We start from the raw sequence: 21,425 nt of genomic DNA on the forward strand, positions 1-21,425 counted from the left end.
TTCTGTCCTCCAAAAACCTGAGTGTGTTATGGACATTAATTTCAAGAGAAGTTTCATCACTTATTTCCAGATTGGAGGGGAGAATGTGCAGCAAATGAAGTGGAAGCTTCATTCGGAAGGATATTATTTCGGAAGGATAACAGAAAACACACAGAGTAGGAGGTCATAAGGGATTGGGGTTTTTTTAAGGTGTCTTACATAGCTTATGAGCCTTTCCCCTTAGGTTTCAGGCGCAGCCGAAGCACCACTTCTGCATCTTCGCAAAAGGAGATAAGCAGAAGGAATTCCTTTGCCAGGTGGGTGTTCAGAGTTTGAACTGTTTGGGTGAGCTGGCTGTTAGTGTTGCTGTTTCTGTTCATAGGCAAATCTTTGTGTGTATGTTACATCCAGAGCTTAACACATTCATTTTTGTCCTCCCAGAATGGATCAGTAGTAGACTGTTTCTCCGTGGGTATCCAGTACAATCCTGGAGTTCAGGTTGGCTTTAAGATTGTTTTCCAGGTGTTCATCACTGCATATTCTCCAAATTCTGGTGACCTCGCACAGCTGGAAGTGTAGGAGCCTTGTAGGGGCTTTCACGTTGTCCCGGTGATACTGAGTGGTGCTTGCAGGCTAAAATCTGTTTTGGTTGAACTCTTCCAAGCCCCAAGTACTTTGTACTGCTTAATTTATTAGCACCTACAGTGAATACGGTGGATCCTCACGTCAGGTGAAAGGAAATCAATGTTCCGCGTATTTCAGTTAACGTTAGGACAAGTTTTGCTGGTGACAAGAGATCAAACCCCCTTTTTTTACGAAGGGATTTGAATTTTTATCAGTCCTTCACTATGGATTTGTCCAGGGTGCTTTATAGAAAATAGGACTTTTTCCCCTCTTTTTTTTCCTAATCAGATCCAAGAGCTCTGTGTTGCGGCGCAGCTGGAGTAACACCCCAACAGCTCAGGCTGAGGGACCAGTGAAACTGCACGAAGGCTCCCAGGTTCTGCTGACCAGCTCCAATGAAATGGGGACGATCAGGTACATTGGGCCTACAGACTTTGCGCCAGGGATATGGCTTGGACTCGAGCTCCGAAGTGCCAAGGGAAAGAACGATGGCTCCGTGGGGGAAAAGCGCTACTTCACCTGTAAACTGAACCACGGGGTCTTAGTTCGGCCCAGCAGAGTAACCTATCGTGGGATTAACGGGGCAAAACTTGTGGATGATATTTGCTGAGCCAGAAGGGGCTTTCACAATAGGAAATAAGTATTGAAGGCACACAAGACCCCATCTAGGACACAAATTATTTTTAAATTATTGAATCTACATTTGGATTTTATCTATATCTAGATAAGTGTATACGTGTGTGTGTGTAAAAATCTATATTTTAATATATATGTATAAATAGAGTTAAAGTTCAGTTGCATTAAGAAGTAAAGCCACTGTTCTGTTTTTCCTGCTGAAGCAGCCCTTGCCTGGGAAGGGCACAGCTAAAAGCAGCGTGGCTTTGAGCTGCAGTGTTACTGGAATAATGCTCCAGTCGGAGAACGGTAGTAGCTCTGCTGTTCTCTGCAGTTGCTTTGTGATTCATGCAGTATTGAAATCATTTTCCTGTGTGTAGTAATGAAGCGGTAACGCTTGCGTGCGTTTGACAGAGGTGGTTAGTGAGTGACAGTCTGGTTAGCGGGCGCTTTGGCAGGTCCAATACCAGCTGCTAGCAATAAGGAAGCAAAAAAGATCCTTTTTTTTTTAAGCAGTTGTGAAGTATTTTTATATTTTATCATTCAGCCACCACTCTTCGTGCCCCTTCAGAGCACAAAAGGGCTGATGAGTCTGAGTCTTTGCGGCCATCCCAGTGCACAGCCGCATTTAAACTGCAAAACCTTTCAAAGCACAACCATGCTGCATGTCAGCGTGTGTAGGAAAAAGCACTTTTTATGTATGCATTTGCAGAAAAAGCTGCATAGAGGAAGCACTCTTTAAACTAATGCACTTTGCGCTCTCCTGGAGAGCTTTCCCTCCTTTTACGGACTATGTGTTCCGTGTGCTGTGGCTGCGAGTGCCACAGCCTTTACGTGCAAATGAGCTCCAAGGGGAACTATACACAACGGCCTCCTCAGGGCTATTAAGCCTGTATCAATAGCGTGTTGATTCCTGTGACTGATATGCAGGGCTTTCAAGCGAGCTATGAACTTGTGTGGGATACCTGGCTCTCTTTTTCCTTTGGAATGCTTTCCAGTATCAGTTTCTTTTAAGGATGTTATGATAAATTAAGGGTAGGTTTAGGTTAGCACTGTTAACTCACCCTGATGTGACATTATTTGCATATCAGCCTTTTAAAACAGCCTTTGAATATTATGTCCATGTTTTAAACATATGGTGTCTTTTAATTGCTCAGCATCTGTAAACATTATCGGGATGGCTTTGTGTTCAGAACAGTCATTTTATTCTTAAATGCTCTGCTTGCTCCTGCCTACTTGAAGTAAATTACACCATAATATCCTATTTTTAGACAGAATTCTGCTGCTTTTACCTCTTAAATATTGCTGTAGCTATTTTTCTGAGCTGCATTTAAAATAATGCATATTGTATTCTAACTTAGGGGAGTTTTTAAGGGAATACAAGAGCTGTAAATTTTGAATGTAAAAAAAAAAAAAAAATCAGTGCTTTCTATTTGAAGCTGCGGATACTTGATGATGTACTGAGCTTTGCTTTGTCCAGTATGTGTTTCTTGCTGGTACCAGTAAAATGAAACTGTGGTGAACAGCCTGGCAAAAAGGATTTTATGAGGTGGTTACGGGACGAGCACCCTCTTGCTTCTGCTCTTACGTACACACTACACAGAGGATGCAGCGTGGAGCAGCAGCTCCAGGATGGAACCCAGCAGTGTTTGTGCCTTCAAGCATCACTGGCTGCCGCAGCGATTCTGTGTTTGTGTTCCCTGGGCTGTCCCCAGGCTGCGCTTCTGCTGGGCAGCCCCGTTTCTGAGATGAAACGCTTGCTCTCAGAAATGCCGCCTTTCCTGCCTGCTGAGGCAGAACGGCTGTCGCTGCTTCTCCTGCCAGGCACTGGAGTTCTTCCAGAGGTATGTGGGGAGGAAGGGTGCGGGGAAGGAGCAAGCTCGGGCTGTTTGTTGCAGTCCTACCACTTCTGTGTGGCCTGTCTTGCACACAGATAGGAATACATAGGGATAACCTCTTCCCAAGAGTTGTCTGGATCACTGGTGACTCTCCAAGAGTGTCAGGCTGCACCCTCCACAGCTCTGTAGCTATGCCTGGAAGCAGGGTCTCTGTGGTCTGGGCTAGCAAAGACTGTGGGGGTTCGAGTCCTGTCTAGTGGGGATGTACGGTATCTGCGCACCAGTATTGTAGCTCCTCGAGCTCCAATGCCAAAGGAAAATGCTGTCTTAAGATAGAAATGTTCAGGAATGGAAACACCCAAATGCTCTTTTCCCTCATGTACTTTTCAACCGGCTGATTCCTGTGAGTATAAAACCAGCCCTGGGTGGTTTGTGATGGAAGGAACGGTGCCTTCCTCTGTAGGAAGCTCAGAGGGAGGAAGATTACAGTGCAAACATGCCCTGAATACGTGGAGCTGGTCTCTGGCGAGTGCTCCACCCACCACCTCTGCTCTGTCACCAAGGGAAAAGTGACATCCAGCACCCTCCACAGCTGTTGCAGAGGAGAGGTGCCCTCAGTCCAGTCACACACAGCCCAACACAGCGCCAGCTCCAGCCAGTTTATTTGTCTCCATGCCTTGGTTCACTACACGCGTTACAATACAAAGACACCAGTCAATACAAAAGACTCAATGACCACATATCAGTGTGTTCCTTTATAGCATCCTTGAAGTGCGTGGGCCCTTCCTTTATGATCAGTGCTGAATAAACTGCTGTACATGAGACACACGCCTACAATGAAGCTTTGTTACGGAAAGAAGCTGGATGGGACAACTGGGATGTTTTCCTGTGATGCGTTTACCTGTGGGACAGACAAAGGGGGATGGTTTTGCCGCTGTTTTATGCTATTCCTAGGTCAAGGTTCCTGTTACCTGGCAGACAGGCTCGGCAGCTGGAGCAGACACACAAAGGTAGATCTTCAGGGTCCGTTTCACACCTCTTGCACCATGCAGTGTAGGAATGACTGTGCCAAGTGGTGCTGCGGCTGCTCCCAGGGTGAGCCTGCATCCGTGGTTTTGTGAGCATGCAGGGAGGAGCCAGTAGATGCACGATACCACGCACTGCAGTGAGAGGCTTGGCCCCTGCACTTTCAACCTGGTGCAGCAGAGGCCCCTCTCCCATCACCGCACCTTCCGCTGCACACCCAGCTGCCTTGCCTTGCTTCGCTTCCAGGCATAGGATGGAGAAACAAGGTTCAGTACTCGAAAAGAAGATGAAGGGACAACTTGGAAGGCAGATGGACAGACATCCTGACCTCATTCACCTTTGGCAGCTTCCACTCAGAAACCAAACGTCTGCAGGGACCAGGGAATCTCCACGTGGAAAGAAACTGTTAAGAGTATGAGTGTGGTAACACAAGCTCTTCCCAGTGTGCTGCGTGTCCTGGGCATCATCCTGCTTCCTGCTTTCCTACTGCGGAGTGAGGAAAAGAAGGCCATACTGTAACTACAGTGAAGGAAAATCTTTAAGCACTATATGCTCCTACCCAAAGAGGAGCTACAGCCGTTCTGACACTGAGAATGCTGGAATAGCTGAATGGAAATTGCTATTATTTGTGAACAACACACTAGTGTATGGAGTTGTCCTGACAGTCCCTGCCTCTGGAATTAACCAGTTTTCCCAAGACTCTGGTAAACTCCCCTGTGGAGTTTATTGAGCTGAGAGGGAACACTGTGACACAAGCACAGTCCTCAGCCAGACAGAATCCCTCCCCTGTGGCTGCTGCATGTCAAAAGCTGCAAGCCTAACAGCCCTGGAGAGCATAGGATTGTGGAATGGTTTGGGTTGGAAGGGACATTAAAGCCCATCCAGTTCCAACCCTCCTGCCATGGGCAGGGATGCCTCCCACTGGATCAGGTTGCTCAAAGCCCCATCCAGCCTGGCCTGCAACATCTCCAGGGATGGGGCAGCCACCAATTCTCTGGGCAACCTGGGCCAGTGCCTCATGACTCTCACAAGAAAACATTTCTGCCCAAGATCTGATCTCACTCTCCCTTCTTTCAGCTTAAACCTGCTTCTCCTGATCCTATCTCTGCACTCCGTGATGAAGAGCCCCTCACCCTCAGCTTTCCTGCAACCCCTTTCAGTACTGGAAGCAGCTCTAAGGTCTCCTCCAAGCCTTTTCTTCTCCAGGCTGAACAACTCCAGCTCTTTCAGCTTGTCCTCATATGGATCACACCTATTCTTTAACTTCAAGCTAATGGAGCCTGTGTGCAGCAGCAGAACACCCAGCACATAACACTCATTGTCCCCACCAAGCCAGGCAGAGGTGGCACATCTCCCGTGTCCTGGGCTGCACCAAAAGAGTGGCCAGCAGGGTGAGGAAGGTGATTCTGCCCCTCTACTCCTCTCTCATGAGACCCCATCTGGAGTCCCATGTCCAGCTCTGGAATCCCCAACATAAGGAGGATGTGGAACTGTTGGAACAGGTCCAGAGGTCTACAAAGATGATCCGAGGGCTGGAGCACCTCCCCTATGAGGACAGGCTGAGGGAGTTGGGTTTGTTCAGCCTGGAGAAGAGAAGGCTCCAGGGGAACCTTATTGAGGCCTTCCAGTACCGAAAGTGGCTACAGGAAAGCCAGGGAGGGGCTCTTTACAATGGCCTGTAGTGACAGGACAAGGGGCAATGGCTTTAAATTCAAGGGGGGGAAGATTTAGATGAGACATTAGGAAGAAATTCTTCATGATAAGGGTGGTGAGGCCCTGGCCCAGGTTCCCCAGAGAAGGCATGGCTGCCCCCTCCCTGGATGCATTCAAATCCAGCAGCTTCTGCGAGGCTTTGAGCAACCTGATGTAGTGGGAGGTGTCCCTACCCGTGGCAAAGGGATTGGAACTGGATGGATGGCCTTAGAAGTTCCTTCCAACCCAAACCATTCTGTGATCTCAAAGGTTAGCAGTGTGTGTACATGGCTTCTGTTTTTTTTCCTTATGGAGACAGGAAGCTTACCTCAGAGCTGGGATCCAGGGCCACATTCAGAGTCACTTCACTGGAATGAAGAGTCCTAGGCTGAAGAACCCCTTCGTGTTCCTTCGCCAATGCTTCAGCTCACCTATTCCCATGAAAACAGGCACCCTTTTTGGATAGCGTTCATGCTAAAACAGGTCCTCGTGACCCTAGGCTGAGGTTACTAACGCACATCTTTACACATGGATTAATTCCTACATCTATGTTTGGACAATACACGTAACTGGAATATTTTCATGCACGAGGTGTACAAAACGAGTCGATGCTGGGGTTGTCTTTAAATCTTTATCGTACAGGCGTTCTGTGCAAGGAACCAGGGCTCCCAACCCTCTCCACACAGTGTCTGGCACGTGGCCTGTGGTGCGATGCAGGCTCCCGCCTCTCCGTCACTGTGCAGGGTGCGTCAAAGGCTGCGTGAACCTCGGAGCGTGCGGGTGCTGCCCCTTCGCAGGGCACAGTGTAAGTTTCTCTCACAACTGTAGTTCTTTAGAGCTTCACCTTGATTCCACTTGAGACACACAAGTTCCTGATGAAGGACATTCCAACTTTCGTAGGACAGAGGGAATTTTAAAGGGCTTTTACTAAGTTTTGGTGCGTAAGCACAGGAAGAAGGAAACAAAACAAACACCCAGCCAGCCCTTCCCACCCAGACTGCACCTACACTCGTCCTCTGTGCTTCCTCAAGTGATGCAGTACGGCCAGTGTCCTTCTACTGCCCTGCCACCACCACCATCCACTCAAGGACTGTTGAAGACTGGGCTGTAGCTGGAACACAACTTGGGAATGTGCCATCGCGTCACCTTTCAGTGCCGCTGTATCCTTTGTTGCTTTGGGTGGAGGATGCTTTCCCCCCAAACCCCCCTCTGCCAGCTGCAGGAGATCTCCGGGTGTTCCACAGCGGCTGCCAGTCTGGCGGGGAGAGCCCCAGACATGGGACAGGGCAGCGAGCTGCGGCTTCGCGCTTAAGCAGGGAACGCATGACTGAGGAAGGTGCTTGGGAAGGGTGTGATGACAACCATGCGTATGAGTTGATGCAACAGCCACTGGGCCTTGCAGTGAACATCCGTCTCCTGTATCCATCCTCCCTCCCCTTGCTTCTTCTACTGCACTGGGGCTATGGTTATTTGAAGCCTCTCGGGTTAGATGGAATTACAGCTTGGAGGGTGGCACTTTAGGAGCAAGATGGCACAAAAAGGAAGGTGATGCTGCCAGCTCCCTTGCTGCGGTGGGTGTACTGGGTAACAGGACTTCTCTCCAAGGCGCAGGGGCCGCAGGGGGACAAGTCTAGGACAATGGGCTCTCAGGGGCCCTGCTGGGTTACGTGGCTTTTGTTCCGAAGGACAGTATCCTCGTAACTGCTGGCGCATGGGGGTGTGGAGGCTTCGAGGGGCAAGCCCTGCTGCTGGTATCCGTAGTTGACATTCCCACAGGGGAAGTGGCGGAGCCTGAAGAGAGGCACTTCTTTAACGCTTGCTGTTAGGGACGAGGGCTCCAATAGCAGGGAGGAGCCGGGCAGCCGGCCAGCCACAATGCCGGGCCCCACAGTACAGTTTCCGTCCTGTCCCACACTCTTCCTCTCGGGCATCTTCTTCTCCAGCAGAGACCTGGTTTTGCTGGCCTGCTTCTCTGCAAACCAGGAGCCATAGGTTGGATTCCAGAGGTTGGTGGGCTTGTTTCTGGAGCCACGGCTTTTGTGCAGCTCAGAAGCGGGGTTGGATTGGGCATAGGCCATGTTGATGTGTCCCCCTGTGGAGGTGGACTGTGCCTTCCCTGGGGCTGGTGGTTCCGAGGCTCCCGCTTTCCCTAGAGGCTTTCCAGCAGCAATGGCTGATGGCAGGGGTGGTGGAGATGGCAGAGTTTGCTTGTCATCCTTTCTGTCCTGGTGCGTGGAGACCAAGAGAGGAGGAATTCCTTCCGGATCATCAGGGTGCATCGTGGCCTTCTCCTCCTCCTCAGCTGCTGGGCCATATTCTACTGGCAAAGCAGTGTTGATGACATCTGGATCCTGCCCAGGAGAACAAGGGGAAACCCCCAGAGTCTGCTGTCATTGTGCATGCTCAGATTGATTAAAAACCCTGCTACATCTGACAGCTGTGATCACAAGCATCATTCCCATTGACCAGAGCCCACATTCCATGTGTAGAGGGTGCTGACAAAGTGCATTCCCTGTGAGATGCAGCAGGTTACCCTGAAAATCAACTCTAAACAAAAAAGCAACCCTGAAACTCAGCACTGAGCAGCAGAGAGCACAGAAACAATGAAAAACATCTCTTATGTCCAGCCAAACTTCCTGTGGGAATGTTGTTTTGGTATCTATATCATTTTGATGTTCATAACGTTCTCAGAGAACATTGAGAAAGAAGGTATTGCTTCCACGCAGCCAAGGAGGAACAAGAATGCAGCAAGAAGCAATACTGGCAGAGCCCCTGATGCCTAAATCCACAGGGAATGCATTCTGAGCTATTTAAGCAGTTTTGAAAATTAAACTGAGAGCAAATGTGAGGATCCAGGCAACATTTAATTATTGCCAGGCACCACACCAAGCTATAGGTAGCAGGAAACAAGGCCTCCCAGTCCCAGGATCCAAACACACCTGAGAAACAGAGCAAGCATCCCAAACAACAGGGGAAAGCAAACTGACCAAGGCAAATAACTGTGAAGCCACACAATAAGCCTGTGCTGATGCAGGCAGCAATACATTTTCCAAACTCCTCCACTTCTTATAAACTAAAAATGATAGTAAAAAGTACTAAATGAATTGGACTTCTGCCTGGAAATCAGCCACATCCTTCCTTCCCAGGCAACATTGGTCCTTTCTCAGCTAAGATCCTTCCCCCACTGCCCAGCCTCGAAATCCCAACTCCTTAGCCAGAACTGTCTCCACCTGCCTTCTCCCACACAGCCAGATTCTGAACATTGCCCACTGCTCCAGAGACCATCTCCACTCAGTTCTGACCATGTCCTGAGGGTAAGCACTAGGATGGAGTGGCTGACACAAAGCATGTGATGTACAGACGGGTGCTGGCTTGTCTTAGCTCTTCTGCTTGTTAGCATCTGTGTCTTTATGATCAGAAGCAGAGCTACGGGTCTAGTATTTGTCTCTAAAGCTGTGTAAGCTTGTGCTTATTGGCAGTGAAAGACAAGGATTTGCCTTCCCCTGATAGGGTAAACGTCCCCCACACTGGCCCCAGGCCTCCCTGTGCTGTTGCTGCCTCCGCACCTCACATTCTGGCTCGCCTCAACCTCTCCTCAACAGGGACCCTCTCTATCCGGCTTGTTCAAGATGAAGGAACACGGATACCTGAGTGCAGTACTCGATCCTCTCCAGGATTATGGCAAAATTTGGCCGGTCTTCAGGCTGGTGCTGCCAACACTGGGTCATAATGCGGTACCTGAAAGAGCAGGTGGGGAGATGCACATAAACGGCAGCTCCTGTTGGTCTGTAACAGCCAACTGCTGTAGCCTAGAAACTGTGAGCACGCATCACCTCTCTGAGTTTAATAAATAAGAGTGCTCTGCCTTCCCCAGAGCCAGGTGACAGAGGTACTAGTAACCACCACAACGTGGCCACCAGCAGGGTGAAATCCACAGCACATCAGAGAAATAACCCACCTGCCCAAAATGCCTGCGGCAAATCACCAAAGCCAGGAGGGGCTGCAGGTGACGGAGCTCACGCTTCCCTACCTGGGACCAATCTCTCACACTTGCCATCTCACAGCTAAGACACAGAAATACTGCAGCCTCTGTGACTTAGTAGCAGTGGCCAGCATTGTCTGCAGGGCCCTGCATTCTTCTCCAAAGCACACAGAAAAATTAACTCTTAGCGAACTCACTGGCACATCAGCCAAGATCAGATCTGTCTTAAGAGTGATTAACTTCTGCCTAGAGAGCAGCATTCAAACCAAGAATGGCTTCGCATGAACATATCAAAGATAAAAATCTCATACACAGGGCCGGGGCAGTTTTTGGGTGGATCCATCCTTCCTCCGTTGGTTACAAACTCCAGCACCTCCTGGTTACTTTTGCTAGGGTAGGGCATGTATCCCAAGGAGAATATTTCCCACAGCAACACACCGAAGGACCTGGATACAGGAGAGGAAGAGAACAAATTGCAGGATAAGGGAATGGCCATCACCAAGGGGCAGTGCTGTCAGCATTGCTCTGTGCAGGCTGTGCTCAGGCAGCTCCTGGGAATCCCTGCAGCGAGATTCTGACAGAAATAAGCTGCCCAGTGGGAACGGTGGACTTGGAATCACTTAATAGATACTAAGAGTTGACTGCTCAATGAGTGAACCCCACAACACAGATGCGGTGGTTTTGCCCTTGTCCACAGCACCGCTCAGCCAGAGGTAACAATGTGAAGGTCAGGCCATGCTCTCCTGAGCCATCAGCCCCCACTGGAGACAGGGCTGAGCAGAGCAGGGGGCTGAACATTTATGACAGATTTTGTTTTTTGTCACAGCTGTGCTGCTTGAATTAACGTGCCAGCGGATCCCACTGCAGCACGGAGCCCCACAGCCCCCAACTGTAGCTCAGCACAAAACCCCAATCTCCACCTCTGGGCCTGCGTGGTGTGGCCCGAGGGGAACGGCTGGGACAGGACCCCTCAGAACCACTCATCTGGCCAGTTGCTTCGGAATTACGACCTTATCCATCAAAAAACTGCAGCAGAACGACAAGCAGCAATGTGAACCCTCCTGCTGGGGCTGATGGACAGGCAGCAGCTCAGCTGTCTGAGGGCACCTCCACCCCTCCGTGGGGCTTCTCAGGAGCTGTGTCCTGATCGCCAGCCCCTTCCCCTCCATCTTCCCGAGCTCTTGCCACTTGCTCACCCCATTTCCCTCCCCTCTGGTCTGACAACAGGCAACTTGAGAGCCACAGTGCTGTGCTGTGGAACTACCACTTTCCTCCCTGCACCTGCACCTGCCCCACCCACCTCCCCAGCAGCACCACCTCTGCACAGGCCTGATACTTCTGCTCTCTTCTGTCCTCAAATATCCTGGCTCCAAAAGGCCCACCTTGTCTCTTTATATAAGGAGAAATCATAAAATCACAGAATCATGGAATGGTTTGGGTTGGAAAGGACCTCAAAGCCTGTCCAGTTTCAACCTCCTGCCATGGGCAGGGACACCTCCCACTGGATCAGGTTGCTCAGAGCTCCATCCAACCTGGCCTTGAACACCTCCAGGGATGGGGCATCCATGACTTCTCTGGGGCAACCTGGGCCAGTGCCTCACCACCCTCACAGGAAACCCTTTCTTCCTGACATCTCATCTCAATCTCCCCTCTTTGAACAGGAACATGTGTTCTATAACAAAACATTTTCACTTCCCAAAAAGTTTTCCCACACAGACTGGACAGAGGAGGAGAGGAAGCGCACCATGTGTCTGTTTTTGATGTAAATATCCCTTCCATGAAAGCCTCAGGAGGCATCCACTTGACAGGCAGCATTGCACACCCGCCCTTCCGATAGTAGCTGGCTCTGCAAAGAACAAACAAAACACAATCAGCCACAAACTCAGAAAACGGCATTGATTTGGGATTTTTATAATTACAAATATTAAAATTATGAGCCAGAGGAGAAACAGCATGGCAGAGAAAACACTGGAGAGCCCTGTTTCTGCACACAAAACCAGTGGGAATGGGCAGATCACAGAAGGACTCTGATCTCCCTCACTTCAGGTCTGATCTGGTGACTCCAAGCTTTCACTACCTGTGAGCATAGTTGGTGACCTATCCGCACAGTGAACGGCTGCTGGCAGAGCCATCTGCCTGCACTCTTCAACCACAGCATGGGGTCCACCTCTCCTCGAGCATCCCCATCAAAACTAAACGTGGCCTGGCCCATAGGTACCCAGGCTACAGCAGCATGAGGGAAATCCCAAACCCTCAGTGATAACCTGGGGACAATGAGGAGTCGTGTGGCCATTAGAGCTGGCGCAGCATTGCAAAAACCACCTCCTGTGCTGAGACAGGAATAACATCTGTTTTTCCATGTTGTTACCATTACAAAACAACCCTATGAGCCTCAGCTCCTGTGCTGGTAGCTGCAGGAGGCTGCTCACGCATGCTGGTATCCCTGTTCATACGCAGCCAGAGCATCCAGAGGACACTCCTGGACGCTGAAAGATGTGCAGACTTCAAAGGCACCTTTGAAAACCCAGCACCAAAATGTTCATCTTGGCAGCGGGTTCTGCTGATGGCACAAGCGTGACAGATGCTGCTTTGGGCAGTGGGGCAGAGCAGGGGCTCTTTGTGAAGGGAAAGAGAGGAGGGGCAGAGAAGAAACCCAGCTCTGGTACACTTGGGTGTTTGAAGGTAGCAACTCAGTTTGTATCACCTCAGGCTGCAGCGGAGGCCTGGCTTGGTAATTGCACAGCAGAATTCCCAAGCAGGAAAAGAACCTCAGCATGGCACTGGAATAAACAGGGTGGATGACAATACAAGGCATTCCTTCATCCGAGTCAGAGGCACATCAATTCCTCAGGACAGAAGGACGAGGCACTGTGCTTCTGGAGGTGCTATCTGGAGATGAGATATCAAACCACAGCCCTGGCTGCTCATGGTCATTGAAGCTTTCCTCACACTTCTTGCCAGAGCAGAGCAGTTAATCCTGTGTCCTGGCTGAATTCCAGGCTGGGTGATTACATTTTCCTGATCTTCCTCTGCATTTTGCTCCTTCATCGGCAGCAAATTGAGGAGATTTACCAATGACAATGAACCAAAGGGGCAGGGGCAGTACCAAGGAAAGAGATTAAACTCAGAATGATGTGCAACCACAAAACAGAAGGGCATATCAGTGCCAGTCAGCACGGAGAAAGCAAAGACAGCAAACTGAGGACAAGAGGGAGAAAAAGCGCTTTCCATGACCATCAGACTTCATCACCCAAAGTAAGTAGTCAAAAAAGTCTCCAGAGCCCAGTCTCTCTACAACACACACCAAAACAGCATTAGCTGGGATTCATCAAGGTGGAATCTCTCCACTCTTGCCTCGCTAGGGCTGTGCAGAGCAGCACCCAAGCCTTCTCTCCTGTGCAAACCCTGTTCCCTCAGTTTAGCAAGCTTCCGGTTGTAGATTCCCTGGGCTTAGCTCTGCTACCTGTATATATCCCGGGCCATTCCAAAGTCTCCAATTTTAGCCACTCTCCCAGGCCCTCGACAGGTAAGGAGGCAGTTCCTGGCAGCAATGTCCCTACAAGGAAAGGGAAGAAAAGCAACAGAAAGAGAAGAACCACTTATTCATACAACAATTTTGCAAGACAAAAAGAAAACAAAGAATAGCACCTCCTTTACCTGAGCTGCAGAGAGCCCACAACAGCCAGAAATGTGCTTTATGGATGACTCAAATTCCAATCTACCCAAGCAGCAGAAGCAGTCCTCCTCTTTAACAGTTCCTCCTTAAACACCACCTATTATCTTCCAGCTGAAGGGATTGGCCTCCTGGGAGCCTCCCTTCACCCAGGAGGGATTAATTCACTAAGGAGTTGCAGTAGTGCAGCTGATTTCACCACCATCAGCCAACTGGGGAATGGTTCACTGACCTGTTACCGCACTTCAAATACTGTCTAGCAGGTGTCATGCTGGCAGAGACAGAACAACGTGCAGGTGTTGCTCTGAGACTAAAGGAAGGGACCCGAGTCTGTGCCTGCACATATAGTTCCAGCTTCACCTCTGAGGTCTGAATAACACAGTGGCAGAGCTTGTGGGTTAAACCTTTCAGAAAAGCAAACTATGATCGCTCTCTACTCAGCTCACAGGCAGGATTTTGGGCACTTGGCCCTGTTCTGCAGGAGCAGGTAACAATAGTCACAAGGTGTTGCACTTCTGACTGTACTCGTACCAGATTGAGAAGAAAAGGGTTCCAGAATGAGCAGAAAGACACTAAGCAAAATTTATGATGGGGAGAGCTTTGAAGATTTCTGTCACAGGACCGTGTTTCTGTCTACAGAGAAGCCAAACAAGCTGCACAAGTGGAGGCACTGGGAAAGAGCTCCAGATCCCTGGGCAAACTACAGCCCTCTGCAGCCTGACTTAGAGCAGCTTTTCTGCTAATTACTTCTATTATTGTGATTTTTATCTATCTTGTTTAGAGGTATCCAGCCACTAGAGTGCAGCAGGACATAAACGTATCCAGCAGGGTGTTTGGAGTCCTGCTGGCCTGCTTGTGAGCCCTGCCCGTGCTCACACAAGACTCCTTCACCTACCTGTGGATGAAGTGGTTCTCCTCCAAATACTGACATCCACAGGCAATGTCCCGAGCCACGTGGAGCAAGTCCAGCATGGAAAGGGAGGAGGGCTGATTCTATCAAAAGACAAGGGACAAAGGTGTGTTAGAAGCAAGAATATGGCATGATTCGTCACTGTACAGTGCTGGGAACTTGCTAACAAGTGACATAGCCCAGATATTAACACACAAGGGGATTGCTAAAATGCACAGGAGACAGTTCATAACCATGAATGATGCAAAGGATGTGCAGGCAGGATGCCATACACATCCCAAGGACAGAACCAGAACAGCTGGATCTGACTTCCCAGCTCCACTGGGATGCCCCTGCAAGAATTTCCCCCAGTTCTCTTCAGAGAATTTTCAGCCTGATTACTGGGGAGGTCTGTAACCCAAACAGGTTCTCAGTCAGTTTCACTGTAATGTCGCCAACCCCTTTCCAAAGTCACCTTGAAGAATGAGAGGGACATTTTGTGAAACGGCCTGTGTTACACTTGCTCTTTCCCTCCTCCGTGTCTGTGCTGGTTTTACCTTGCCCCTCAGAGCATGGACACAGCTCTGAGCAGCCAACAGCTATGGAAGACTGAGGCTGCCAACTCTGATGGAGTTCACAGTCTTTGCCAGCAGGAGCCAGATGCTTTAGTAAAGAGGTTGTGTGTAGCGCCAGCTTGCACTTGCTGGCCTCTGAGTGTGAGCCAGCAGCTTCTGCACTGAGGAGTGAACAGGTGAGCCCTGCAGCCAGGCTGTGGGGAGAAGATCACTGCTTCCAGCAGGGCAATGACAAACAACTGGGTAGCAGTGGCTGCTTATCCCACAGCAGCCATTTGCCAGCTAAAAGTGTCTATCTGTGGCCTTACTTATTGCACCAACAGGCCTAGCCCACTGCCAGCTCTCTTCTGTGACACCTACCACTCTGCTCAGTGCTCAAAGGTGAACCTGCCCATGGGGCTCTCCCACTGATGCACAAACCCACACTGTTCTCAAGCGACAGGAATTGCTGGCTCTGTCAAGCCAGCTGTTGTGATGAAACCTATCTAGAGACCAATGTGGCACTGTGCTGGCCATCCCGGCTTATCTAAACCAACCCTAACTGGGATGGGAATAAGCCGAGGCTTTGCAGAAGGCAGTAGTTAAACACGAGGCATTGGCTAGCAAAACCTAGAAGAGTCTTGACATCTTCTGAAGAGGTCAGGGAAAATGTGGTCTTAACACTTGACTAATATAATAACTGAGAACCACTATGTCTCTGTGTGAATATTATTGATAGAAATGGTTGGACTCGATGATCCGCTGGGTCTTTTCCAACCTGGTGATTCTATGAACACAGCCATTTTTTTCAGCACAGTGCCATAAATCAGAATTGCTTGTGACTGTGTATCACCTACCTGTATTTTACTCTTCACACAGAACAGTTCATTGTGTATATACATTTAACTGATTTAAAACACGGGAATGCACCCACCCCAACCCCTGCCCGCAAACCTTGCTGTTTGTAAGAGCAACCATTTCCTGAAAAAATAAAGACCCCCCTTTTGTGAGGAGGGGAAAACTCTTCTGTGCCCCTGCGAGTTGAAGTGCCTCACTGGCCACACAAAATGCCTACAGTGAGAAAGGATGCAGATACTTCTCCCCTTTCAGGGCATAACCAAAGGGAAATGAATATCTCAATCTACCCATTTCCTCCTCTTCTGAGCAAGGTCAGAGACCTGAGGTGAAAGCCAAGTCAAAAACCTAATTCTTAACTGTGCAATCGATCCTAGACTAGAGCTACACTGCGTGGCAGGCAGCAGCTGAAGCCAGAAGCTGATTTCAACAGCACAGCTTTGTTCTCTTTTGCTCCTTTTTTCTTTTCCTTCCCTTCCCCTCCTTGGATGAATTCCTTCCACCTTTTATTTGGCTGAATATAGCCCTTAAACAGATGTGACTGACCAGCCAAGGACAATTTGGCCATGTGATGTGTTTTAAAAAATGGAGGTTTGGGTCTCATTTTCAAGGGGAGCAGCCTTGAGGCACCAAGGATTCACTGTACAGCTTCTGCTCCCCAGATGAATGACCAGTGCAGGCTGCCATGCGTGGCCTCTCTGAGCAGTGGGCATGCTGGAGGCACATGTGACACCTCCTCGGGGAGGCTGTATTCTGCTAAAGGGGAACAAAATGCTGTGTATTGTTCAGTGTAATCGCTGCTCTATGCAACAGGCTGCACAACACAAGGGAGGGGAATAATTTATCCATATATGCTTTATCTTCCAGAGCTGTTCTGCAATTACTGTGCCATGTGTGAGGGAAAGATCAGCCCTGATGGACAATTCTGCAATGCTCAGCATGAACAAAGACTCTGAATCTACCAGACTGCCTCTCTCCAGGTGAGAGACGGGGGAGTCCTGTCATAGATGTGAAGCGGCACTAGAAATGGAATATAGACACCTTCAGGGCTGTGAGCCTAGGACCCACGGAGAAGTGCAAGCCTGAGGCTTACAGAGTAGCCCTGGCTGGCACAAACTGACACTGGTGTTGCACTGGGGATGTTTGATGAACATTTGGCTGACACGTATGATCAATCTTGCTTAGAGTTCAGAAGAATCACTACACATTGGCTGAGTGAGGCTTTCCTTATTTACATGAAGAACACAGACAAACGCAGTAACCTGTGCTGGCAGCACCCTCATCTCCCATTAGTCAGATCCCATGTCTCAATACCTCCTGTGGGAGCTCTAGCTTCTCATTTCACGTCCCTCATGATGTCTTAAGTTCCCCTTTCCTTCACTTCAGTTTGTCCACTGTTCCCTCTGCTCCTCCTACGCTCTTCCAGCGTCTGAGCACACAGCTCTAAGTCACACGTGCCTTACTCTAAGTCACACAGGTTCTCGCTGGCCAGCAGCAAGCCAGAGACAACTGATGCGCTCAGCGGTTGCTGTGGCCTGGTACCTTCTCCTTGGGAGATGTTAATGCCTTTGACACCTCTATTAATTCTGACTGAAACTGGCAAATGAATTCCAAGTTATGGCAGGGGAACGGGGGGAGCAACCAGGGGATGAAGGGAGAGAATAAACACATAAATCTTCTGCAGCAGGCTGTAAGGAGAAGTAGGTGGAAAAGGCAAGGTAGTAAGGAAATTGGATGGAAAATAGAAAACTGGAAAAAAAAACTAAGGGGAGATGACACTCGTAACTCACAGGGTGCTTACAGCACAGTAAACACCACTCCTCTGTTACTGAGTCAGTTGGGAACATCTAATGTGCTCAATTAATTCATGTTGGAAGTGAACAGGAATTGGGCTTCCTCATAGAAACCTCTTTACTCTGCACTGTTCCTCACCTTTCCTTTCCTTTCACAGGCCTGGAAGGCTGGACGTCCAGCCTGCCATATGCCTACATTTTGTGTGTCTTCCTTGAGTCAGCAAAAGGAAAAAGAATGTAGCTGAGGGCTCATTCTGAGCAAAGCAAAGATGGAGCCAGCAGCATTGAGCCACGGGCCTTGTTCTCAGCCCTGTTCGGGGCTAACGTTCCTAGTGTTTCCTCACCAGATCCTGATCATTACTGAGCTGGCTTCTCTCTCTAATTTAAGGTGCTAAACAGACATTCCCATTGGTTTGAGCTAACAAGAGCATCTCTAGGCACTACAGAAACCAGCCTCTCGACAGGCTGCTTGCTGAGATCTCAAACATCCTGACTTTCTGGGTGTTCAGCATTCTTATCCAGAGGGAGCTGCTTTATGGCAGCCTACCCAAACCTGGATCATTTTATGAGTCTGAAAACCAGACTGCAAGGAAAAAATACAAAGTCAGTCTTGTCCAAGATACCCTGAGGAAGCAGCTTATTTATACCTGTTACAGCCAATTTGTGTCCCTGTACTGATAAAACCCAACATTTTGCCCCGTGTCACAGGAATGCAGAGACAAACCTGGGCCCTGGTGCTAAATTTCAGTAATATCTGGGTGCCTTTCAGATCTGAGGACTCAGCACAAACTGACTGTCATGTCTTATTGATGCTGATATCTTTAAAATGTTGGACTAAAGATATTAAGTCAACTATGAAGTCCACAGCTCCAGGCTGGACTCTCTCCTTGTCTTTGTCCAGCTTCCACTGACAGATCTCACAGCATCGTACCCAACCAGTAGTTTACAGAATGGATTTATCACTGCTAGCTCAGTGCTTTCCCCCAGCCTCCCCCAGTGGCTGGGAGGAAGGGAAGAGTACAATTTAACTATTTTTCTTTCGAACTTGGGTTTTGTTCTCTCTTTGGGCTGTATCTGCAATCTAGAAAAGGCCAGAGATGAGCCTGCAGAGCCCGAGCAGCCTCTGTTTCTTGTGTCCTGCACACACAGAAATTTCCTGACCCTCCACAATGTTGGGAAACAGCAGCTGCATGGATCAGCTCATTTATAGTTACGCATTTGCCGTGGCAGCAGCTTACTAAATAGACTTCCATTTTCTCTTTCCTTACCGGTCTGGGCCGCGTCTCCCTCAGGAAGGATTTCAGGTCTCCTCCAGCCATGAGCTCCAGCAGGATGAAACGGGGGAGCGCCTGCAAGCTCACCCCGATACAGCGCACGATATTCTGGTGGTTGAATTTGCTGTGGAGACAGGGAACCTCAAATAAGGAGCAGCTTTGATCCAAAAAGCACAATTGCAGAAAGGAAGTAAAATGTTCTGCTGCAGGTAATGTTTGTTTTCCATAAAGTAATAGATCTCAAAAGGAGGGTAACTGGATAAAGCTGAAGTGCTGCCCTCCACTCGTCTGTCTGCACGATGCGGAGACAAGGTGGGGAAGGAGTGGCTGTTGGCTGCTTTCACTTTTCCTACATTCTGCACCCTTTCTGAGCTTTTTTGTCTGTGGGCCAGAGCAAGCAGAGAGTATTTGGTATCAGAACAAAATTTGCTCCTAATGTTCCTATCCAAAAGGCAGCGGCTGTTCCAAACAACACACACAGAGAACTGCTTATGTAGGAGATAGGCCTCAAGGTCTAGTCTCTAACACTTACTTGTTTCTCCAGACCTCAATGTGATGGGAAACTATCTCCCTGGATTCAAGGACTCAGTAACTGACAGGAGACATGACAGCATCGTTAAGTCAATGCCATCTGTTAGTTCTGACTAGTCAAACTCAAACTCCTAGCTTCGTATTTACCTCGTGTTCTGATCTGTAAGAGAAATCAAAGGACACTATCGTAAATCCTGAAAACTGCGCCTAAGGATTTTCCCATTGGATAATCAAACCCAGGGTGGACCCTCTTGAAATTTTAGCCCTTTATTGTCTTTACTGCTTTATTCCAAGAGAAATAGAAAAGGACGGTAATGCCTGTCCTCTGTCAAATACCAACAGACATGTGCTAGAACTGCTGTATAGATGTGTTTTGAGGACATTACCTCTCAAATCACCTTTATTCCTCACAGTGCTGGGCTTTGCAAGCCTACACAAATGCTTCTCATCTTCATACACACCTAATAATAAGAGCTTCCATGAGGAAGTCCAGCTCATCCTGCTCCGAACACACTTCTGGCAATGTCTGGAAAAGAAAGAACAAATTGACAAGAGAAGATATTTCAACATACAGATGTAGAGCACTTGGCACAACCAAAAGAACTAACATCGTCTGCAGCAATCCTCATTCCTCTAAAACAAACCTCACTCTAAGATAACAGCTAGACCATGACTAAGCTAGACTGCGAAGCCTGCTGAGAGGTAAAGATCGGAACACGCGGACCATCAACACCACAGCCATCCTCCCAGCAAAGGAAATACTCCAGTGCTTGATACATGGGACTCTGCTGTATAGAAGGGGAGGAATGAGAACTGCAGTCCCTGGGCTTCTGGACACTTTAATGCTTCTACCTCCCAGCAAGACCATGTCTCTTAGCATTTAGCTTTGCATCCAGTGCACACCCATCCTGTAATTGACTGGTGAGATCCCTGGAAAACCAGCCATCTCCTGCCTGTAGGCTCTTTGTTGTATTTGCAGGCTGCTCATGGCCCTGTGAAGACCTTTTGCCTCTGACTCAAAGGCTTCGTACAGATTACATGTGGAGGATGGACAGAGGATGGATTTGTTTCTCACACCTGCAGTTACTGCAGCCATATGGCAAATCTTTGCCTACTTAATACCTACAGACCTCTCTTAACAGCCTTATAAGCCCACATGCTACCAGCTGAACCACTGCTGCGATGGATTATAGCACTGCAATAAAGCAGCCACCTTGCTAGCTGCATCCTTCAGCACTAGCGTAACACTTGATTCATCTTCAGTTTGATAATGTATTGGGACTCTGGGGTGAAAGGCGCATGAAACCATCATGATAACTCGTGCACTGTCACTTACTTTCACAGCCACCTGCAAGGGAGTGGGGTCGCTGGGAATCCCTGCCACCTGCCCTTCATATACCTCACCAAAGGCTCCGTGGCCCAAACCCCTGGACAGACCAGAGAAGACAAGAAGGTTTTACTGCAGAGAACAGACATTATCACACTGCGGTCACGGCTCACAGCACGGGCTCACAATTGTCATGGCAGTGAAACAGGAAGAACTAGATATTGACACTGGATACCACTCCTCATGCTACACAGGGGACCAAACCTGGGTGAGATCTTTCCTGGACCTCTAATGTATTTAATCAGCAGGGAAACCAACCCTCAAATGTGAAGAGTCCCAAGTGAAGTCGAGCTGCTGGCACTGCAGCTTGTAACTCTCCTAATGGCCTTGGTATCAGTGCTCTAGTGGTGGGCACTCCACAACAGGTCAGTAATGATAGGTCTTAAGTCTTGATCCTGGACACGTTAACAGTTCCACGATGTTTATGCATCACCATTAAAGAAAACATTGAACAAGAAACTGGGAAGCACAATGGTTCTCAAAGGACCTGAATTCTGACCCAAGTGTCTTTTCCTGATTTACTTTGTGATGCTGGATAAGCACCTTAACCAGTGCATGGTGACGGCAGAGCACCTGGCTCTAGGAATCCGTGCTGATAATCGCTGCTGGCACTGATCATCCTATAACATTTACTGTTCTATTTTGAGTAAGGGTACAAGAAAAAGAGAAAGGAGTTTCAGTAATCACAGCACAGAGCGCATGTCCTTGTGATA

The 21,425-nt window shown here is 48.9% G+C and overlaps 2 protein-coding genes across 5 annotated transcripts in view; one reads left to right on the forward strand and one right to left on the reverse strand.

Moving 5' to 3' along the window:
• The window catches only part of CLIP4 (CAP-Gly domain containing linker protein family member 4), a 35,765-nt gene extending 33,024 nt beyond the window's left edge, over positions 1-2,741 (forward strand). For all 3 annotated transcript variants that reach the window (XM_069850444.1, XM_069850445.1, XM_069850446.1), the window contains 2 exons: positions 224-296; positions 892-2,741. In XM_069850444.1, the coding sequence (XP_069706545.1) occupies positions 224-296; positions 892-1,213 (395 nt within the window). In that variant the 3' untranslated portion in view covers positions 1,214-2,741. The remainder of the gene's footprint in view (positions 1-223; positions 297-891) is intronic.
• A 1,415-nt stretch (positions 2,742-4,156) lies between these two features.
• Positions 4,157-21,425, reverse strand: part of ALK (ALK receptor tyrosine kinase) — a 299,880-nt gene continuing 282,611 nt past the window's right edge. The window contains exons 21-30 of one of the 2 annotated variants that reach the window (XM_069850441.1): positions 20,662-20,752; positions 19,787-19,851; positions 18,789-18,918; positions 14,325-14,422; positions 13,220-13,312; positions 11,501-11,602; positions 10,068-10,202; positions 9,422-9,512; positions 6,103-8,125; positions 4,157-4,485 (exon numbers count right to left, since the gene is read on the reverse strand). In XM_069850441.1, the coding sequence (XP_069706542.1) occupies positions 7,421-8,125; positions 9,422-9,512; positions 10,068-10,202; positions 11,501-11,602; positions 13,220-13,312; positions 14,325-14,422; positions 18,789-18,918; positions 19,787-19,851; positions 20,662-20,752 (1,510 nt within the window). In that variant the 3' untranslated portion in view covers positions 4,157-4,485; positions 6,103-7,420. Of the gene's footprint in view, positions 4,569-6,102; positions 8,126-9,421; positions 9,513-10,067; positions 10,203-11,500; positions 11,603-13,219; positions 13,313-14,324; positions 14,423-18,788; positions 18,919-19,786; positions 19,852-20,661; positions 20,753-21,425 lie in introns of both variants that reach the window. The other variant, XM_069850440.1, reaches the window with a different exon arrangement.

This window comes from Phaenicophaeus curvirostris, chromosome 2 (assembly GCF_032191515.1).
Source record: "Phaenicophaeus curvirostris isolate KB17595 chromosome 2, BPBGC_Pcur_1.0, whole genome shotgun sequence".
Lineage (NCBI taxonomy): Eukaryota > Metazoa > Chordata > Aves > Cuculiformes > Cuculidae > Phaenicophaeus > Phaenicophaeus curvirostris.